At 35.9% G+C, this 17,849-nt stretch overlaps 3 protein-coding genes across 3 annotated transcripts; 2 read left to right on the top strand and 1 right to left on the bottom strand.

The window, feature by feature from the left end:
* Positions 1–57: 57 nt before the first annotated feature.
* LOC145558722 (ABC transporter C family member 3-like) lies at positions 58–6,293 on the top strand. Its single transcript, XM_081620042.1, has 9 exons — positions 58–2,523; positions 3,009–3,095; positions 3,180–3,806; positions 3,984–4,148; positions 4,337–4,631; positions 4,727–4,941; positions 5,043–5,348; positions 5,431–5,494; positions 5,598–6,293. Exons 1-9 carry the CDS (start codon positions 169–171, stop codon positions 5,957–5,959), a joined length of 4,476 nt encoding a protein of 1,491 aa, XP_081476168.1. The 5' UTR covers positions 58–168; the 3' UTR covers positions 5,960–6,293.
* A 1,063-nt stretch (positions 6,294–7,356) lies between these two features.
* Positions 7,357–8,845, top strand: LOC145558723 (uncharacterized). The gene is made up of 2 exons (XM_081620043.1): positions 7,357–7,531; positions 8,185–8,845. The coding sequence occupies exons 1-2, from the start codon at positions 7,478–7,480 to the stop codon at positions 8,698–8,700; spliced, it is 570 nt and encodes a 189-aa protein (XP_081476169.1). The 5' UTR covers positions 7,357–7,477; the 3' UTR covers positions 8,701–8,845.
* Positions 8,846–9,008: 163 nt separating this feature from the next.
* On the bottom strand, positions 9,009–16,237 carry LOC145558721 (ABC transporter C family member 3-like). Its single transcript, XM_081620040.1, has 9 exons — positions 13,766–16,237; positions 13,544–13,630; positions 12,827–13,447; positions 12,472–12,636; positions 10,686–10,980; positions 10,385–10,599; positions 9,979–10,284; positions 9,833–9,896; positions 9,009–9,729 (listed from the first exon to the last, which is right to left on the bottom strand). The coding sequence occupies exons 1-9, from the start codon at positions 16,127–16,129 to the stop codon at positions 9,371–9,373; spliced, it is 4,476 nt and encodes a 1,491-aa protein (XP_081476166.1). The 5' UTR covers positions 16,130–16,237; the 3' UTR covers positions 9,009–9,370.
* Positions 16,238–17,849: the final 1,612 nt, after the last annotated feature.

The following is a 17,849-nucleotide window of genomic DNA, read 5'->3' as shown; positions in this document are numbered from 1 at the left end:
GGTGTCCATATTTTCTTGGAACATAACGATAATTAACAAGTACGGAGTACCTACGTACTCATACTCTGTAACCCGTTTTTTCTTTAACTGGTAGCCCGCTCTTTTTCCAAAACACTATAAATTCCAACTTTTAAGCTTCCACCCCACTTAACAAAACCCCAATTGAACATGGGTATTTCACCAATTTCATATTTTCTCTCTTCTTTCAAAAACCCATTTCTTAATTTTCTTCAAAGTCCATTCTTTTTGCGAGATTCCTCTGTTTTCTTACATCTAATCCTATTATTTGGTCTAATTCTTTCATGGGTTTACAAATTATTCCGAAGAAATGGCAATGATCACTCCAAAGATAGAAACTTTTGGTATTATAAACCTGTTTTCTTCCCTTCTTTAGCTCTTTCTTTATTTAATCTAGCATTTTTTTGCTTAAATTGCTTTTATTGGTATAAAAATGGCTGGTCAGATGATAAACTAGCTACCCTTTTGGATTTAGCATTGAAGGTGTTTGTTTGGTCGTTAGTTTCTATTTACTTGCATAAAAAATTTATTTACCACTTTAATGGAGTAAAAGTTCCTGTTCAATTGAGAGTTTGGTGGGGTTTTTACCTTCTTGTTTCTTGTTATTGCCTTATTGTAGACATTATCCAACTTAGTAGAAATCAAAGTTTGCCAATTCAAGTTTTGGTATGTGATGTAGTATATGTTATATCAGGAATTTTTCTTTGTTGTGTTGGGGTTTTTGGAAGGTTTACTAGTGAGGATAGTGATCTTCAAGAGCCATTTTTGAATGGTAATGGTAGGGTCGATTCGAGTACGTGCGAAGGGAGTGAAACAATTAGTCCTTATTTGAATGCTGGGTTGTTAAGTAACCTATCTTTTACTTGGGTAGGCTCTTTAATCTCCAAAGGCTATAATAAAACTTTGGACCTTGAGGATGTTCCTCCCCTTTCGGGTAAAGATGATGTTAGTGAATCCCATATGATATTTAGAAATTGTTTGGAGTCTCTTAGAGAAGGAAGTGATAAGAAGGTGACAAGTATGAGGCTTGTGAAATCTTTGATCTTAACATCATGGGTTGATATTGTATTTACGGCTTTCCTTTGCCTCATCAAAACAATAGCGTCTTTTGTTGGTCCTTACCTCATTGATACCTTTGTTCAATACCTTAATGGGAGAAGGGAATACAAAAACCAAGGCTATGTATTAGTTTCTGCATTCTTCTTTGCGAAGCTAGTGGAATGCCTATGTCAAAGGCATTGGTTCTTTAGGCTTCAAGTAGTTGGGATTAGGATGAAAGCTGTGCTTATAGAGGGTATCTATAATAAGGCATTGACCCTCTCTAGTCGATCGAAGCAAGGTCATACAAGTGGGGAGATGATCAATTTCATGACTGTGGATGCAGAGAGAATTGATGATTTTAGTTGGTATATGCATGATCCATGGATGGTCATATTGAAAGTTGCATTGGCCTTGTTGCTGTTGTATAAAAGTCTAGGGTTGGCATCACTTGCTGCATTTGCTGGAACCATTTTCACTATGTTGGCCAATTATCCTTTGTCAACTTTGCTTGAGAAGTATCAAGCAAAGCTAATGGAAGCCAAGGATAAGAGAATGAAGGCAACATCTGAGATATTGAAGAACATGAGAATTCTGAAGCTTCAAGCATGGGAAATGAAATTCTTGTCTAAGATTGTTGACCTAAGAAATAGTGAAAATGTTTGGTTGAAGAAATTTTTTAGTATTTCAGCTACAACAGTATTTGTTTTCTGGGGTGCTCCAACATTTGTGTTGGTTATTACTTTTGGGACATGCATGATCATGGGTATACCTCTTGAATCAGGGAAGGTTTTAACTGCTCTTGCAACATTTCGGATTCTTCAGGAACCCATTTACAATCTGCCAGACACAATCTCTATGGTCATACAGACAAAAGTTTCCCTTGATAGAATTGCCTCTTTCCTTTGTCTTGATGACTTAGAACCTGATACTGTAGAGAAAATTCCTAGAGAAACTTCTGAAGTTGCTGTTGAGATCAATGAAGGAAATTTTAGCTGGGATTCATCGACCTCAATCCCTACATTAAAAAACATCAATCTTAGAGTTAATCATGGTATGAGGGTGGCAGTATGTGGTACAGTTGGTTCTGGAAAGTCTACTCTACTTTCTTGCATTTTAGGAGAAGTTTCAAAGATCTCTGGAGGTTTAAGATTGAGTGGATCCAAGGCTTATGTCCCACAATCCCCTTGGATTCAGAGTGGCAAGATAGTCGATAATATATTATTTGGCCAGAAAATGGATCATGAAAAGTATGACAGGGTATTAGAGGCATGTTCCTTGAAGAAGGATCTTGAAATCTTGTCTTTTGGAGATCAGACAATAATTGGTGAGAGGGGTATCAATTTGAGTGGTGGTCAGAAGCAGAGGATACAACTCGCTCGTGCTTTATACAAAGATGCTGACATATATCTGTTTGATGATCCTTTTAGTGCTGTTGATGCTCACACAGGTAGTCATCTCTTCAAGGTATTAATCTTTTCCTTTTGCATAAATTGCATTCTATTTTCTCATTTATCTGTACGAATACTGCAGAATATTCACATTATCCCTAAATATGTGTTATGAATTATATAATTATCACTATAAAAGCTATAGTCATATTTGGAGTATAAATTGGTTGGACAATTATAGCTTCAGGCTAGACCATCATTTGCTGTGCAAGTTTTATTCTCATGCTTGATCTTGTTACATGCTTAGTAATTGGAAGTGCTGAACCCATTGTTTTAAATGTAATTTTAAGGTTTGAGATCAAAGTCCGCATTGAGTATAAAGCTGAGATTCAGGCTTGTGCTATGAAGTATGAACCCATTGACTTGTTTAGAATCTTTTGGTCTTTAGATTCACTGTTCTGTTGCAAATTTTCTGTTCGATTGCAATCTCTAGCTATTTATTTCTCTCGGGGATCATAACTTATTGGGTAGTTTCTGATTATAACTATGATGCTAATGCAGGAATGTCTGCTAGGCCTTTTAGAATCCAAGACTGTGATATATGTAACGCACCAAGTGGAATTCTTGCCTGCTGCAGATTTAATATTGGTGAGTGAACTTTTGAAAATTTCTTCTTCCTCCAATTGTATTTAAATCACCTTCTGATTACTCTCTAACTCACATTGTTTTAAGGTCATGAAAGATGGGAGTATACTGCAAGCAGGAAAGTACAATGATATTCTTGCTTCAGGAACAGACTTCATGGAACTTGTAGGAGCACACAAAGATGCCTTATCTGCACTTGATTCGGTTGAGCCAGGAGTTACAAAGCCGAAAGTTGATGAGGAATCTAGTGATAAGAAAGCCTTGGAGGAGAGCGATGTTGGTAAGATTGAAAAAAATGATGATATGACAGGGCTTAAGCGACAACTTGTTCAGGACGAAGAAAGAGAGAAAGGTAGTGTGGGACTTTCAGTCTATTGGAAATATCTCACCACAGCATATGGAGGAGCTTTGGTACCCTTGATATTGTTAGCTCAAATACTTTTCCAGACTCTTCAAATTTTAAGCAATTATTGGATGGCTTGGGCAACTCCTGTCTCCTCTGAAGCTAAACCTATTGTCAACTCGAAAACTCTAATACTTGTTTATGTTGCTTTGGCCATTGGAAGTTCCTTCTGTATCCTAGCAAGGGCTAGTCTCCTCGTGACTGTTGCATACAAGACAGCTACTTCCCTATTCGGGAAGATGCACTCGTGCATATTCCGTGCCCCCATGTCATTTTTCGATGCTACCCCAAGTGGGCGGATTTTAAATCGGGTACATAAACTTCCCCTGCTTCTCCTTTATTTTGCATTCAATTTTGTAATATATCTGAAAATTAATGGTATAACCATATAAGAAGTGGAAAATTTGTTTGTGACATCTCTAAACAGGATAAATTTCTTAAAGCATCCACTGCAACTTATTGAACCATATTCACATGTCATGATTCAGGCATCTACAGATCAAAGTGCTGTAGATTTGAACATTCCATCTCAAATTGGTGCATTTGCATTCTCGTTCATACAACTTCTGGGAATTATTGTGGTGATGTCACAAATTACATGGCAAGTTTTCGTGATTTTCATCCCTGTTACTGCAGTCTCTTTATGGTATCAGGTAACTTTGATGAGCTTTGTACTCTTGTCATTATACATATTGCAAATTGCTTTACGAGCTGTTCAAAAGCTTGTATCGAAACTATGACCTGAATCTAGTGTAGCTCAATATCAACTAATATGCATGGAAATGGGAAGCAAAATTATCAAATGAGGGAAGAAAAATATAAATTCAAAATTATTTTGCAGCAATATTACATACCCTCAGCACGAGAACTTTATCGATTGGTTGGAGTAACTAAAGCTCCAGTGATACAACATTTTGCTGAGACTATATCTGGAGCAACAACTATTAGGAGCTTTGATCAAGAATCTACATTCTGTGCTACAAGCATACAGCTAGTAAATGGATACTCAAGACCAAAGTTTTACAGTGCTGTTGCAATGGAATGGCTTACCTTTCGCTTGGATATGTTTTCTTTAATTACATTTGCCGCCTCATTGATCATTTTGATCTCCATTCCTGTAGGACTAATTGATCCCGGTATATAATTAAACCCCATTTATTTCTGACTCGCTATCTTATTCCATCCTGTACAGCATAAACATTCTAACATTCAATACTCTTTATGTTTAAAGGAATCGCTGGTTTATCTGTTACGTATGGGCTCACTCTGAACAGGCTACAAAGCTGGATGATATGGAATTTATGTAATATGGAGAATAAAATCATCTCAGTTGAGAGGATCCTTCAGTATACTTGTATTACTAGCGAACCTCCACTTGTTGTAGAAGAAAATAGGCCAGACTCATCTTGGCCGTCTTTTGGAGAAGTCAGTGTTCAAAACCTTCAGGTGATTTTAGTTTCATTTCACTCTCATTACTTCATAAAAATTTGGCAACAATATAAAAGGAATTAAGTGCATGCTAGTTATAATGTTGTGGAAATCTACAGATTCGTTATGCTCCACACATGCCACTTGTTTTACGAGGAATTACTTGTACTTTCCATGGAGGGAAGAAGACTGGCATTGTAGGGAGGACAGGAAGTGGTAAATCAACCCTCATACAGGCACTTTTCCGCATCGTTGAACCTGCAGCTGGGCAGATCATGTTAGATGGTATCAACATATCATCCATTGGACTGCATGATTTAAGGACTAGATTAAGTATAATCCCACAAGATCCCACCATGTTTGAAGGAACTGTCCGAAGTAACCTGGATCCTCTTGAAGAATACTCTGATGAACAGATTTGGGAGGTAAAGCTTACATTTTGGTACACAACTTTGCTCTATATATATACTTTTCTTCTCCAAACAAAAATGCTTTCTGATGTTTCAGGCCCTTGATAAATGCCAACTTGGAGATGAAGTTAGAAAGAAAGAAGGAAAGCTCGATTCAATAGGTTTGTTTGTTATTACTTCATCTACTTTGATTTTTCTTGATTTTCGTCCTATTTTTCATCTCTTCAGCTATCAACTTATTTGGATTTTTTATCAAAATTTCAGTAACCGAGAATGGTGAGAATTGGAGCATGGGGCAGAGGCAGCTTGTTTGTTTAGGCCGCGTGCTTCTTAAGAGAAGCAAAGTACTGATTCTAGATGAAGCAACTGCATCAGTCGATACAGCAACAGACAACTTGATTCAGCAAACATTAAGGGAACATTTCTCAGATTCGACAGTTATTATCATAGCACACCGGATTACATCTGTTATTGATAGTGATGTGGTGGTGCTTCTAAGCCATGGACTTGTAGAGGAATGCAATTCTCCTATGAAGTTGCTAGAAAACAAGTCAACGTCGTTTGCTAGACTCGTAGCAGAGTATACAACAAGATCTATATCAAATGCAGAGGATGTAAAAATGTAAAATAACAGCATTACAGTGAAGTCCAAAGAACACAACTATGTCTTCTTGGATGATGGCAAAAATCATTACAATAAAATTTGTATAAAAGACTAAAATTGTAAGCAATACAATGTACAAATAAAGTGTACGTAAGCAACAGAAAGTGCAAACATTGTGTTAAGTGTAAGTGGTGGTGTATTGGTGCTAATATTGGACTTCTAGCTAATTAATGATGCTAATTGTCATAAATGTAAGAGGCTAAAGAGCAAAGCTTTTCATGGTAATAGCAAAGATGTTTGATTATAATTTTTTTTTTTCCTCTCATTTCAAAAAGACTACTTCCTCCGTTTTTAATATTACATACACATTAATTTTGACTTGGGCATTATTCACATGCTCTCTTTGATTTAATTATTCAGTGTTTCAAAATGAATAAATATTCATTGTCATGTAATATGGATTATATCATTGATTAATTGTCATGTCTATTTATATACAATAATATTTTTTTTTTCTATTATTACTACTCCTCCATCCCCTATTTGTTTGCCCCATTTTTCATCAAAAGGTAGAGCTGATCATGTGCATCCAGAAATCCTGGCCTGGCCCGACTTTGGGCGGGTTTTGGACAGCCTTTTCCCAATCAAATTTGGGTTTAACCCTGCCCGACCCGTTTTATTAAAAAAATGAGTGGGCTGGGGAAAGCATTTTTATGCAAATTTAGTTGTTTTTTTTGGCTCGACTTAAAAATGGCTCGAAAAGCTTGCAAGACTCGGTCATTTTGGGTGGGTTTGGGCACAAAATTTTCGGTTCAAAGTTTGACTCTACCTGCAAAATGGGTTGAAATTTTAAGCATTGGCCCGATCCAAACCTGATCCGGCCCGCCTAATGATCACCTCTACCAAAAGGGTATTCTTTAAAAACTGTTACATACCATATATATTTATAGGAACAAACAACTTTACTCTCATAGTCTCATACAATTACTTTCTATGTCGACACCTTTGTAACAAAAATCCATGGTTCTGCATGCCACTCCCTTTAAAGTGACTTTATATTTTAGGAATAGTATACCTCGCCTCATTTGTACAAGAAGAAAACTAATAGACATGCACAATTATTGTGAAATCATTATCTTATGATCAAAGCTTAATATAAAATAATAAAATTCATGGATCGAGCAATAATTTTCTGATCAAATCTAATCAATTTGATCACATAAAAAACGTTATCTAGAAGAGTACGCGAGAAGTGGAGCTAAGTCAGCTAAATACGATAACACGTAGTCGTATTATAGTAGAAGCTAATAGTTGCATGGCACGTGACAAGTTACGTGTCTCATAACAAGACACGTGTCTAGGTTGGGAGAACCATGCACGTCTATAAATATAGGATTCATACAACCTACAGTAATAGTTCAACACAAATTAAAATATAAAATTTCATAATCAATAATTTTCGGGTTTTATTGTTAATCAAAGATTTTTATTTAATCTTAGATAATTTGGTAGTTAGTTTGAGTTAGTAAAAGGTATATATATGGCGTCTCATGGTCAGAGTTACAGAGCTGGTGAAGCTACTGGTAAAGCTGAGGTAATTTAGTTAATAATTAATTACTTGCCTTTATTTGTTAAGGAGTACTTAATTAAATATCTTTAATTTGATATATTTTTATATGTATGTTTCACTATGGTATGTAGTATGGTTGGATTTATCAATTCGATTTATCATTTGTTGTCCTTTATAGAGCCACAAGGGCAAGATGATGAGAATTGATCTCACGATCTCCTGGGTTGGGAGGAAAGTTCTAATTACTTGAGCTATCCCCCACTCTCACACAAAAACATTTTGTAGTTGCACTATTTTATAATATTGTTCATTTAGCTCTTTATGTTTAGGACTTTATTATTAGGATAGTAATGATTTATAATCAGATTATTTTATGAATTTTACTAAATGTAGTATGTATTTCGTGTACTTATATTAATATAAGGGGTCGAGCTAAGATGATATTAGGATTATATGAGAGATATTATTCTAACAAAATGACCATGATGTACAAAATATGGTAGGATTTAGACTATGTTGAGAGTGGACATGGTAATCTCTCTTCTTTTGTAAAAATGGCAACTAGCTTGGTTTATGTGGATTTATATTCTCGGTTTTTTAATCCGCAATTATTAGGTACACTTGAGAGCATGTAATAGAGTAAAACCTATGTTAAACACAATTGAGTTGATTCATAGGAGAAAGCTAATCAAGTGATGGGAAAGACAAGGGGGGCAACAGAAGCAATGAAGGATAAGGCCCAACAAGCCAAGGACAAAACAATGGACACAGCCCAAGCAACAAAAGACAAGACTTCTGAAAAGGCCCAAAACACAAAGGGCCGAGCCCAAGAATCCAAGGACCAAACCAGTGGGTATGTAGCTGATAAGGCCCAATCCACCAAGGATGGGGCCGCTGGAATGGCCCAAACCACCAAGGACAAGGCCTATAATGCAGCCCAAGTAACCAAGGATAAGGCCTATAACGCGGCCCAAGCCACCAAGGAGAAGGCCTCTGAAATGGCAGAAGCCGCGAAGGAGACGGCGGAAGCCGGGACCGAGAAGACTGGAGGAATACTCCAGAGAACCGGTGAACAAGTGAAGAGTATGGCTCAAGGTGCAGCTGATGCTGTCAAGAGTACTTTTGGGATGGGTGAGCCTGAGGAAGATGAATTGGATGAGCCCATTAGGACTACTAGGCCCAATAGGCCGTAGATCAGTGTATAAGTTTGTTGGGCCCCTTTAATAGAATTGGGCTTTTTAGTTTGGTTGTTTGTTATTGTGGTTTTGTTTTGTTGTATTTCTAATTTGGACCCATTTTAGGCTTTATGACATAAAACTATTAAAGAGTGACCCCTCATTTTATTTGTCATTCTGTAAACTCTTAGGATTAGGGGGGTGATAATAATAAAAGAAAAAATGTTCATCTACAACACATGATATCAAAAATTTAGTTTTAGCAATATATCATCCCAGTTTTAGTCTTGATTTCAAACTAATATCACTTTGTAAATTGTTCGAAATAAACAAATACATACACGGTGTACCAAAATGTATAATTAGCAAAATAAACGACATGATACACACATAAAAAAAAAAAAAAAAAAATAACCATCATAATCAAATATTATTTTTTTTTGACACAAAAATAAATATTTTTGCTATTAGTCTATTACCATGAAAAGCTTTGCTCTTACATGCATGTCTGACAATTACCATCATTAATCAACTACAGGTTCAACAATAGCACCAACACCAGTACACCACCACTTACACTATTTGTATTTTGTATTGCTAACACTTTATCCAAAATTTTATTGTAATGATTTTCGCCATCATCCAGGAAGATATAGTTGAGTTCTTTGGACTTCACTATGGTGTACTGTTATGTTGCATTCTCTGAATTTGATATAGATCTTGTTGTATACTCTGCAACGAGTTTAGCAAACGACGATGACTTGTTTTCTAGCAACTTCATTGGAGAATTGCATTCCTCTACAAGTCCATGGCTTAGAAGCACCACCATATCACTATCAATAACTGATGTAATCCGGTGTGCTATGATAATTACTGTCGAATCTGAGAAATGTTCCCTTAGTGTTTGCTGAATCAAGTTGTCTGTTGCTGTGTCGACTGATGCAGTTGCTTCGTCTAGAATCAATACTTTGCTTCTCTTAAGTAGCACGCGGCCTAAACAAACAAGCTGCCTCTGCCCCATGCTCCAATTCTCACCATTCTCGGTTACTGAAATTTTGATAAAAAATTCAAATAAGTTGAAAGCTGAAGAGATGAAAAATAGGACGAAAATCAAGAAAAATCAAAGTAGATGAAGTAATAACAAACCAACCTATTGAATCGAGCTTTCCTTCTTTCTTTCTAACTTCATCTCCAAGTTGGCATTTATCAAGGGCCTGAAACATCAGAAAGCAGTTTTGTTTAGAGAAGAAAAGTATATATATAGAGCAAAGTTGTGTACCAAAATGTAAGCTTTACCTCCCAAATCTGTTCATCAGAGTTTTCTTCAAGAGGATCCAGGTTGCTTCGGACAGTTCCTTCAAACATGGTGGGATCTTGTGGGATTATGCTTAATCTGGTCCGTAAATCATGCAGTCCAATGGAAGATATGTTAATACCATCTAACATGATCTGCCCGGCTGCAGGTTCAACGATTCGAAAAAGTGCCTGTATGAGGGTTGATTTACCACTTCCTGTCCTCCCTACAATGCCAGTCTTCTTCCCTCCATGGAAAGTACAAGTAATACCTCGTAACACAAGTGGCATGTGTGGAGCATAACGAATCTGTAGATTTCCACAACATTACAACTAGCATGCCTTGATTTCTTATATTTTGTTTCCAAATTTTTATGAAGTAATGAGAGTGAAATGAAACTAAAATTACCTGAAGGTCTTGAACATTGACCTCTCCAAAAGACGGCCAAGATGAGTCTGGCCTATTTTCTTCTATAACAAGTGGGGGTTCGCTTGGGATACAAGTATACTGAAAGATCCTCTCAACTGAGATGATTTTGTTCTCCATATTACACAAATTCCATATCAGCCAGCCTTGTAGCATGTTCAGATTAAGCCCATATGTCACAGATAAACCAGCGATTCCTGCATACATAAAGTATTGAATGTTAGATTGTTTATGTTGTAGGATGGTTGGAAATAAGATATGGATATAAATTGGGCTCACATACCAGGATCAATTAATCCTACAGGAATGGAGATCAAAAAGATCAAAGAGGCAGCAAATGTAATGGAAGATAACATGTCCAAGCGAAAGCAAAGCCATTCCATTGCAGCAGCACTGTAAAATTTTGGTCTTGAGTATCCATTTACTAGCTGTATGCTTGTAGCACAGAACCTAGATTCTTGATCAAAGCTCCGAATAGTTGTGGCTCCAGATATAGTCTCGGCAAAATGTTGTATCACAGGAGCTTTAGTTACCCCAACCAATCGACAAAGTTCTCGTGCTGAGGGTATGTAATATTGCTGCAAAATAATGTAATTTAAGATTTACAAAAATGGGAATAACAGGTCTCATGTATCTGTACACAAGATATATTTTTTTAAGGTTTTTAGTAGGATTTTTTTTTTTAAAAAAAAAAAAAAGAAAAGAAAGCAGTGAAATTAAAATTTTAAGGAATTTGAATATTTGCTTCCATTTTGGCACACTAATTAGCCTTTTCTTGATTTGATAAGGGTTCCTAATGCGCAGCAAGAAGCAATGACTGTATTCAGGAAGGAAAAAATAACAAAAAGTAGTTGATAATGGCTTTGGCAAGAAATAGACCATCTGATTGAGTAATAGTCAAAAGAAAGCTACTGCAGTCTGCAGGTTCAACAACCACAAGATTTTTTCATTAACAGTCTATATTTTAAGAATCCATATTTTTGAAATGCATACACAATAATTAACAATAGATATGATCACTCGATATCAGGGCAGTGGAAAGACAGGATTTGAGTGTAGTACCTGGCTAAGAGCCAAAGATGCTTACACTATTATGAAGGTTATATTCTCATTTTAGAAAGTCCGAAACTTAAAACAAAATCCGGCAAAGCCCCTTCTTGACCAGCAAGCTGTTCACTCTAGTAGATTATTAAAGTCCCTAAATGAACTCTTTTTAACAATAATCTCTTATTCTCTTTCAATGAATTCAACTACCTCAACTTAATTTTATTATTGCCTTATTGGTAAAAGCACAAAAAAGAATTTCATGTTTGTAGGCAAAAAACAATCTAATTACATAATCTGTATTTTATTAATTGTTTATTTTTTGGAAGTTTTGTATTAGTGTTTCCTCATTTCATGTCCACTTCCCATTTCGATTGTCATTTCCACGCAGCACACTAGTCGCCTGGGGTATTAAGCAATTGGCATAAATGTGCCATCTGATGACTTTTCAATTTCCTAAATAAATCAAAATATTTAAGGTTTGGTTTGTTCAAGGAAAAAGGACAAAATAAGAGAGAAAAAAAGCTCTCATCTGGCCAAATGAGAATGTGATGCTAAAGCTTAGGTAAAGAGCTCTCAACACCACTACAAAGGAAAGGGAGCTTGCTGGCATCAGGTTGCAGAAGCTCTCTACTTCTCTGCGATGAATCACACAGCTAGGCATAATAGAGCTTGTGTGCCAGCAAGCAGCAACAGATCCGAGCTTTTTGGATTTTCAGTTGACTATCAAGTGGTAGTACTTAAATTATTGTAGCTGCGACTCAATTGTGAATTTCAGTTCAGCTGATATTTACAAGCTGAATTGTTGTTATTGAAGGTTAATGTTAGAAACCTAAGCCTGACTATAGCATTAATCTGATCAGTGGCCATTAGACAGAAGGGACAACCAAATGAAAAATTGACCATTTAATTTGGGGTCAAAATGTTGTAGTGATGAAATAACAAATATCAATCACACTGGATGGCAAAACCACAGCTCATCAAATAAGTATAATGAAAAGAATCCAGAGCTCAGCAAAATTTACCTGATACCATAAAGAGATTGCAATGACAGGGATGAAAATCACGAAAACTTGCCATGCAACTTGTGACATCACCACAATAATTCCCAGAAGTTGTATGAACGAGAATGCAAAAGACCCAATTTGAGATGGAATGTTCAAATCTACAGCACTTTGATCTGTAGATGCCTGAATCATGAGAAGGAATTATGGTTCAATAAGTTACTTCAATTCAACTCTAGTTGCAGCAGACGGTTAAGAAACTTATAGTGTTTAAAGATGTCACAAAATAATTAACAACTTCCTATTTTTCTTATACCATTAGTTTTCAGAAATATCTGAATGCAAAATAAAAGAGAAGCAGGGGAAGGTTATGTACCCGATTTAAAATCCGCCCGCTTGGGGTAGCATCAAAAAATGACATGGGGGCACGGAATATGCACGAGTGCATCTTACTAAATAGTGAAGTAGCTGTCTTGTACGCAACAGTATAGAGGAGACTTGCCCTTGCTAGGATACAAAAGGAACTTCCAATGGCCAAAGCAACATAGACAAGTATTAAAGTTTTTGCATTGACTGTAGGTTCAGCATCAGAAGAGACAGGAGTTGCCCAAGCCATCCAATAATTGCTTAAAATCTGAAGAGTCTGGAAAAGTATTTGAGCTAACAATATCAAGGGTACCAAAGCTCCTCCATATGCTGTGGTGAGATAGTTCCAATAGACTGAGAGTCCCACTCTACCTTTCTCTCTTTCTTCATCTTGAACAAGTTGTGCCTTAAGCCCTGACGCATCTTCATTTTTTTCAATCTTATTGCTCTCCTCTAAGGCTTTCTGATCACTACATTCTTCATCAACTTTCGGCTTTGTAACTCCAGGCTCACCCGAATCAAGTATAGATAAGGCTTGTTCGTGTGCTCCTACAAGTTCCATGAAGTCTGTTCCTGAAGCAAGAATATCATTGTACTTTCCTGCTTGCAATATACTCCCTTCTTTCATGACCTTTCAATGATATATGAGTTAGAGAGCAATCAGAAGTTGATTTAAAATACAATGACTGAAATTGGAGGAAGAAGAAAATTTCTGAAGATCTCTCACCAAAATTAAATCTGCAGCAGGCAAGAATTCAACTTGGTGTGTTACATATATCACAGTCTTGGATTCTAAAAGGCCAAGCAGACATTCCTGCAAGTACATCCATGAAAACACACACAAATTGTGTAAAACAAAAATTTAAGAATAATGTGAATATCACCACTATTGTACAACAAAATGAAAACAAAGTTGAATGCAATGTATGTAAAAGGAAAAGGTTAATACCTTGAAGAGATGACTACCAGTGTGAGCATCAACAGCACTAAAAGGATCATCAAACAGATATATATCAGCATCTTGGTATAAAGCACGAGCGAGTTGAATCCTCTGCTTCTGACCACCACTCAAATTGATACCCCTCTCACCAATAATTGTCTGATCTCCAAAAGACAAGATTTCAAGATCCTTCTTCAAGGAACATGCCTCTAATACCCTGTCATACTTTTCATGATCCATTTTCTGGCCAAATAATATATTATCGACTATCTTGCCACTCTGAATCCAAGGAGATTGTGGGACATAAGCCTTGGATCCACTCAATCTTAAACCTCCAGAGATCTTTGAAACTTCTCCTAAAATGCAAGAAAGTAGAGTAGACTTTCCAGAACCAACTGTACCGCAAACTGCCACCCTCATACCATGTTTAACTCTAAGATTGATGTTTTTTAATGTAGGGCTTGGAGCCAATGGATCCCAGCTAAAATTTCCTTCATTTATCTCAACAGAAACTTCAGAAGTAGCTCTAGGAATTTTCTCTATAGTATCGGGTTCTAAGTCATCAAGACAAAGGAAAGAGGCAATTCTATCAAGGGAAACTTTTGTTTGTATGATCATAGAGATCGTGTCTGGCAGATTGTAAATGGGTTCCTGAAGAATCCTAAACGTTGCAAGTGCAGTTAAAACCTTACCAGATTCAAGAGGGATACCCATGATCATACATGTCCCAAAAGTCATAACAGACACAAATGTTGGAGCACCCCAGAAAACAAAAACTGTTGCAGCTGAAATACTAAAAAATTTCTTCAACCAAACATTTTCACTATTTCTTAGGTCAACAATCTTAGACAAGAATTTCATTTCCCATGCTTGAAGCTTCAGAATTCTCATGTTCTTCAATATCTCAGATGTCGCCTTCATTCTCTTATCCTTGGCTTCCATTAGCTTTTCCTGATACTTCTCAAGCAAAGTTGACAAAGGATAATTGGCCAACATGATGAAAACGGTTGCAGCAAGTGCAGCAAGTGATGCCAACCCTAGACTTTTATACAAGATCAACAAGGCCAATGTAACTTGCAATATGACCATCCATGGATCATGCATGTACCAACTAAAATTACCAATTCTCTCTGCATCTACAGACATGAAATTGATCATCTCCCCACTTGTATGACCTTGCTTCGATCGACAAGAGAGGGTCAATGCCTTATTATAGATACTCTCTATAAGCACAGCTTTTGCCCTAATCCCAACTACTTGAAGTCTAAAGAACCAATGCCTTTGAGAAAGGCATTCCACAACCTTCGCGAAGAAGAATGCAGAAACTAGTACACAGCCTTGATTTTTGTATTCCCTTCTCCCATTAAGGTATTGGACGAAGGTATCAATAAGGTACGGACCAACATAAGACGCTAATGTATTAACGAGGCAAAGGAAAGCCGTCAAAACAATATCAACCCATGATGTTAGGATCAAAGATTTCACAAGCATCATAGTTGTCACCTTCTTATCACTACCATTGCTACCATCTCTAAAAGATTCCATACAATTTCTAAAAATCATATGGGATGTACTAACATCATCTTTACCTGAAAGGGAAGGAACATCCTCAAGGTCCAAAGTTTTATTATAACCTTTGGAGATTAAAGAGCCTACCCAAGTAAAAGTTAGGTTACTAAACAACCCAGCATTCAAATAAGGACTAATTGCTTCACTCCCTTCGCTCTTACTTGAGTCAACCCCACCATTACCATTCAAAAAAGGCTCTTGAAGATCACTCTCCTCACTAGTAAACCTCCCGAAAACCCCAACACAACAAAGCAAGATTCCTGATATAACATATACTACATCACATACCAAAACTTGAATTGGCAAACTTTGAGTTCTTCTAAATTGGATAATGTCTACAATAAGGCAATAACAAGAAATGACAAGGTAAAAACCCCACCAAACCCTCAATAGAACAGGAAGTTTTACACCATTAAAGCGGTAGCTAAATTGCTTATGCAAGTAAATAGAAACTAACAACCAAACAAACACCTTCAATGCTAAATCCAAAAGGGTAGCTAGATTTTCATCTGACCAGCCATTTCTATACCAATAAAAGCAATTTAAGCAAAATAATGCTAGATTGAATAAAGAAAGAGCTAAAGAAGGGAAGAAAACAGGTTTATAATACCAAAAGTTTCTATCTTTGGAGTGTTCATCGCCACTTCTTCGGAATAATTTGTAAACCCATGAAAGAATTAGACCAAATAATAGGATTAAATGTAAGAAAACAGAGGAATCTCGCAAAAAGATTGGACTTTGAAGAAAATTAAGAGATGGGTCTTCGAAAGAAGAGAGAAAATATGAGATTGGTGAAATACCCATGTTCAATTCAATGGTTAATTCTTCTTCAAAGAATAAATTAGAGAAATAGAGAGGTTAAATAAATGGGGTTTTGTAAGTTTGTTATAGAGAGTGGAGGAAAGAGAGCTTGAAAGATGGAATTTATAGTGTTTTGGAAAGAGGAGGAAAGAGCGGGCTATGGGGAAAACAGTCAAAGAGAAAAACGGGACACACTGTCACACAGTACTAGTTAATTATTGTTAGGATACCAGAAAATATGGACACCTAAAACAAATTTGAACATAAAAAAAAATTACAAAAATAACTTCTACGAAAAATGATTCAATTTAAGAGTGAAAAATAGTTCAAGTGGTTAAAACTTCCTCCCTTCCCTCCCGATTTCAGGAGATCCTGGAATCGAATCTCACACCCCGTTCTAGTGGCTCTCTAAACACCAAAAAAAAAAAAAAAAAAAAAAAATTCAATTTGCGCGGAGAGGTTAAATTCGACGAGACATCCATGTTTGCCATTTGCGATTTTAATGTATATCACGCTATTACCATTGTTCTTTACTGAACAAATTTTTTTTAAAAAAAAAATTACAAACCTTCCACTAATTCTACGTGGATAATAGTGTGAGAATAAGTTTCTAAACCGACGCAAACAGCGAATTAATTTACCTTTAAGCAATTTTTAAAAAACTCGTTTAGGTTCTCAACACTGTTCATTTTGTTTTGTTGTTAAAAATTTATGATACACTGTCCTAGTAGGGCAAACTCCTTTTACCTAAATATTTTTACATTTCTACTCAACATCTTTATGTGGGTTTTTTGTATACTCACCCACTTTTTTAAAATTGTCTCTCTTACTTTAACCACATACATTTTTATAAAACCACATACATTATCCCCTAATAAAAAATATCACAAAGGTATATTTTTTTTTTTTCTAAATAATATCATAAGATACAAAGAAAATTTATCACAATAGTATATTTTCCTATATTCCTAACAATTTTCAATTGTATTTTCACTTATTGTAAATATTAAAATTAAATGAAAACAGAGCTAATTCATTTGTTGATATCATATGTCTTTGGCTAGGTAGTCACAATCATATCACAAATAAAGTCATTGTTTATATGATTTACACTACCACTTGATTAAGAAGTCATATTATAGAAAGGTATTTGCCTCAAATGAGTCCAACTTTCGTCATTCACAAATTAAAAGAACTTAAAACGCTTTAACTTTACTTGGGGATCAAGGATATAGTGTACGTAGCAAAGTCATGCATGAAGTTGGACCATTCAAAAAGATATCTTTATTTATGGAATCTGCCAAGATACAGCGGCCTAGTATAGCAATACTCGACGAAAATTCCTACTTTCGCGAGATTTAAAATAAAATTCTAAAAAGTGTTCATCAATTAAATTAAAGCTTTAAGTCGTGACAAAAAAAAGGTAAAAAAAAAAAAATGATGATGACCCCTCCTATAAAATGACAATGTACTCAAACTTTAGTATTTTTCGTGACATGATAAAGGAAAAAAAAAAAGTATGTAGTTTATCAAGATTAGGTGAAAAAGAATTTTGATATTTGTGGATGAGAAAAAAAAAATGTAATTTCAAATGCAACTATTTGATATAAATGATGACCTAGGAAAATGACTATGGGTTTGCCCTTCTCTAAACTATTGATGACTAGACATGGTTTATAAACTATTTGGTCGGAAATAATACTCCTTGGTGGCTAAGAGACCA

Source organism: Chenopodium album, chromosome 9, assembly GCF_948465745.1.
Source record: "Chenopodium album chromosome 9, dcCheAlbu1.1, whole genome shotgun sequence".
In the NCBI taxonomy this organism is placed as follows: Eukaryota; Viridiplantae; Streptophyta; class Magnoliopsida; order Caryophyllales; family Amaranthaceae; genus Chenopodium; species Chenopodium album.
Note: the sequence above shows the minus strand (reverse complement) of the source record. Positions and strands in the feature narration are given on the sequence as shown.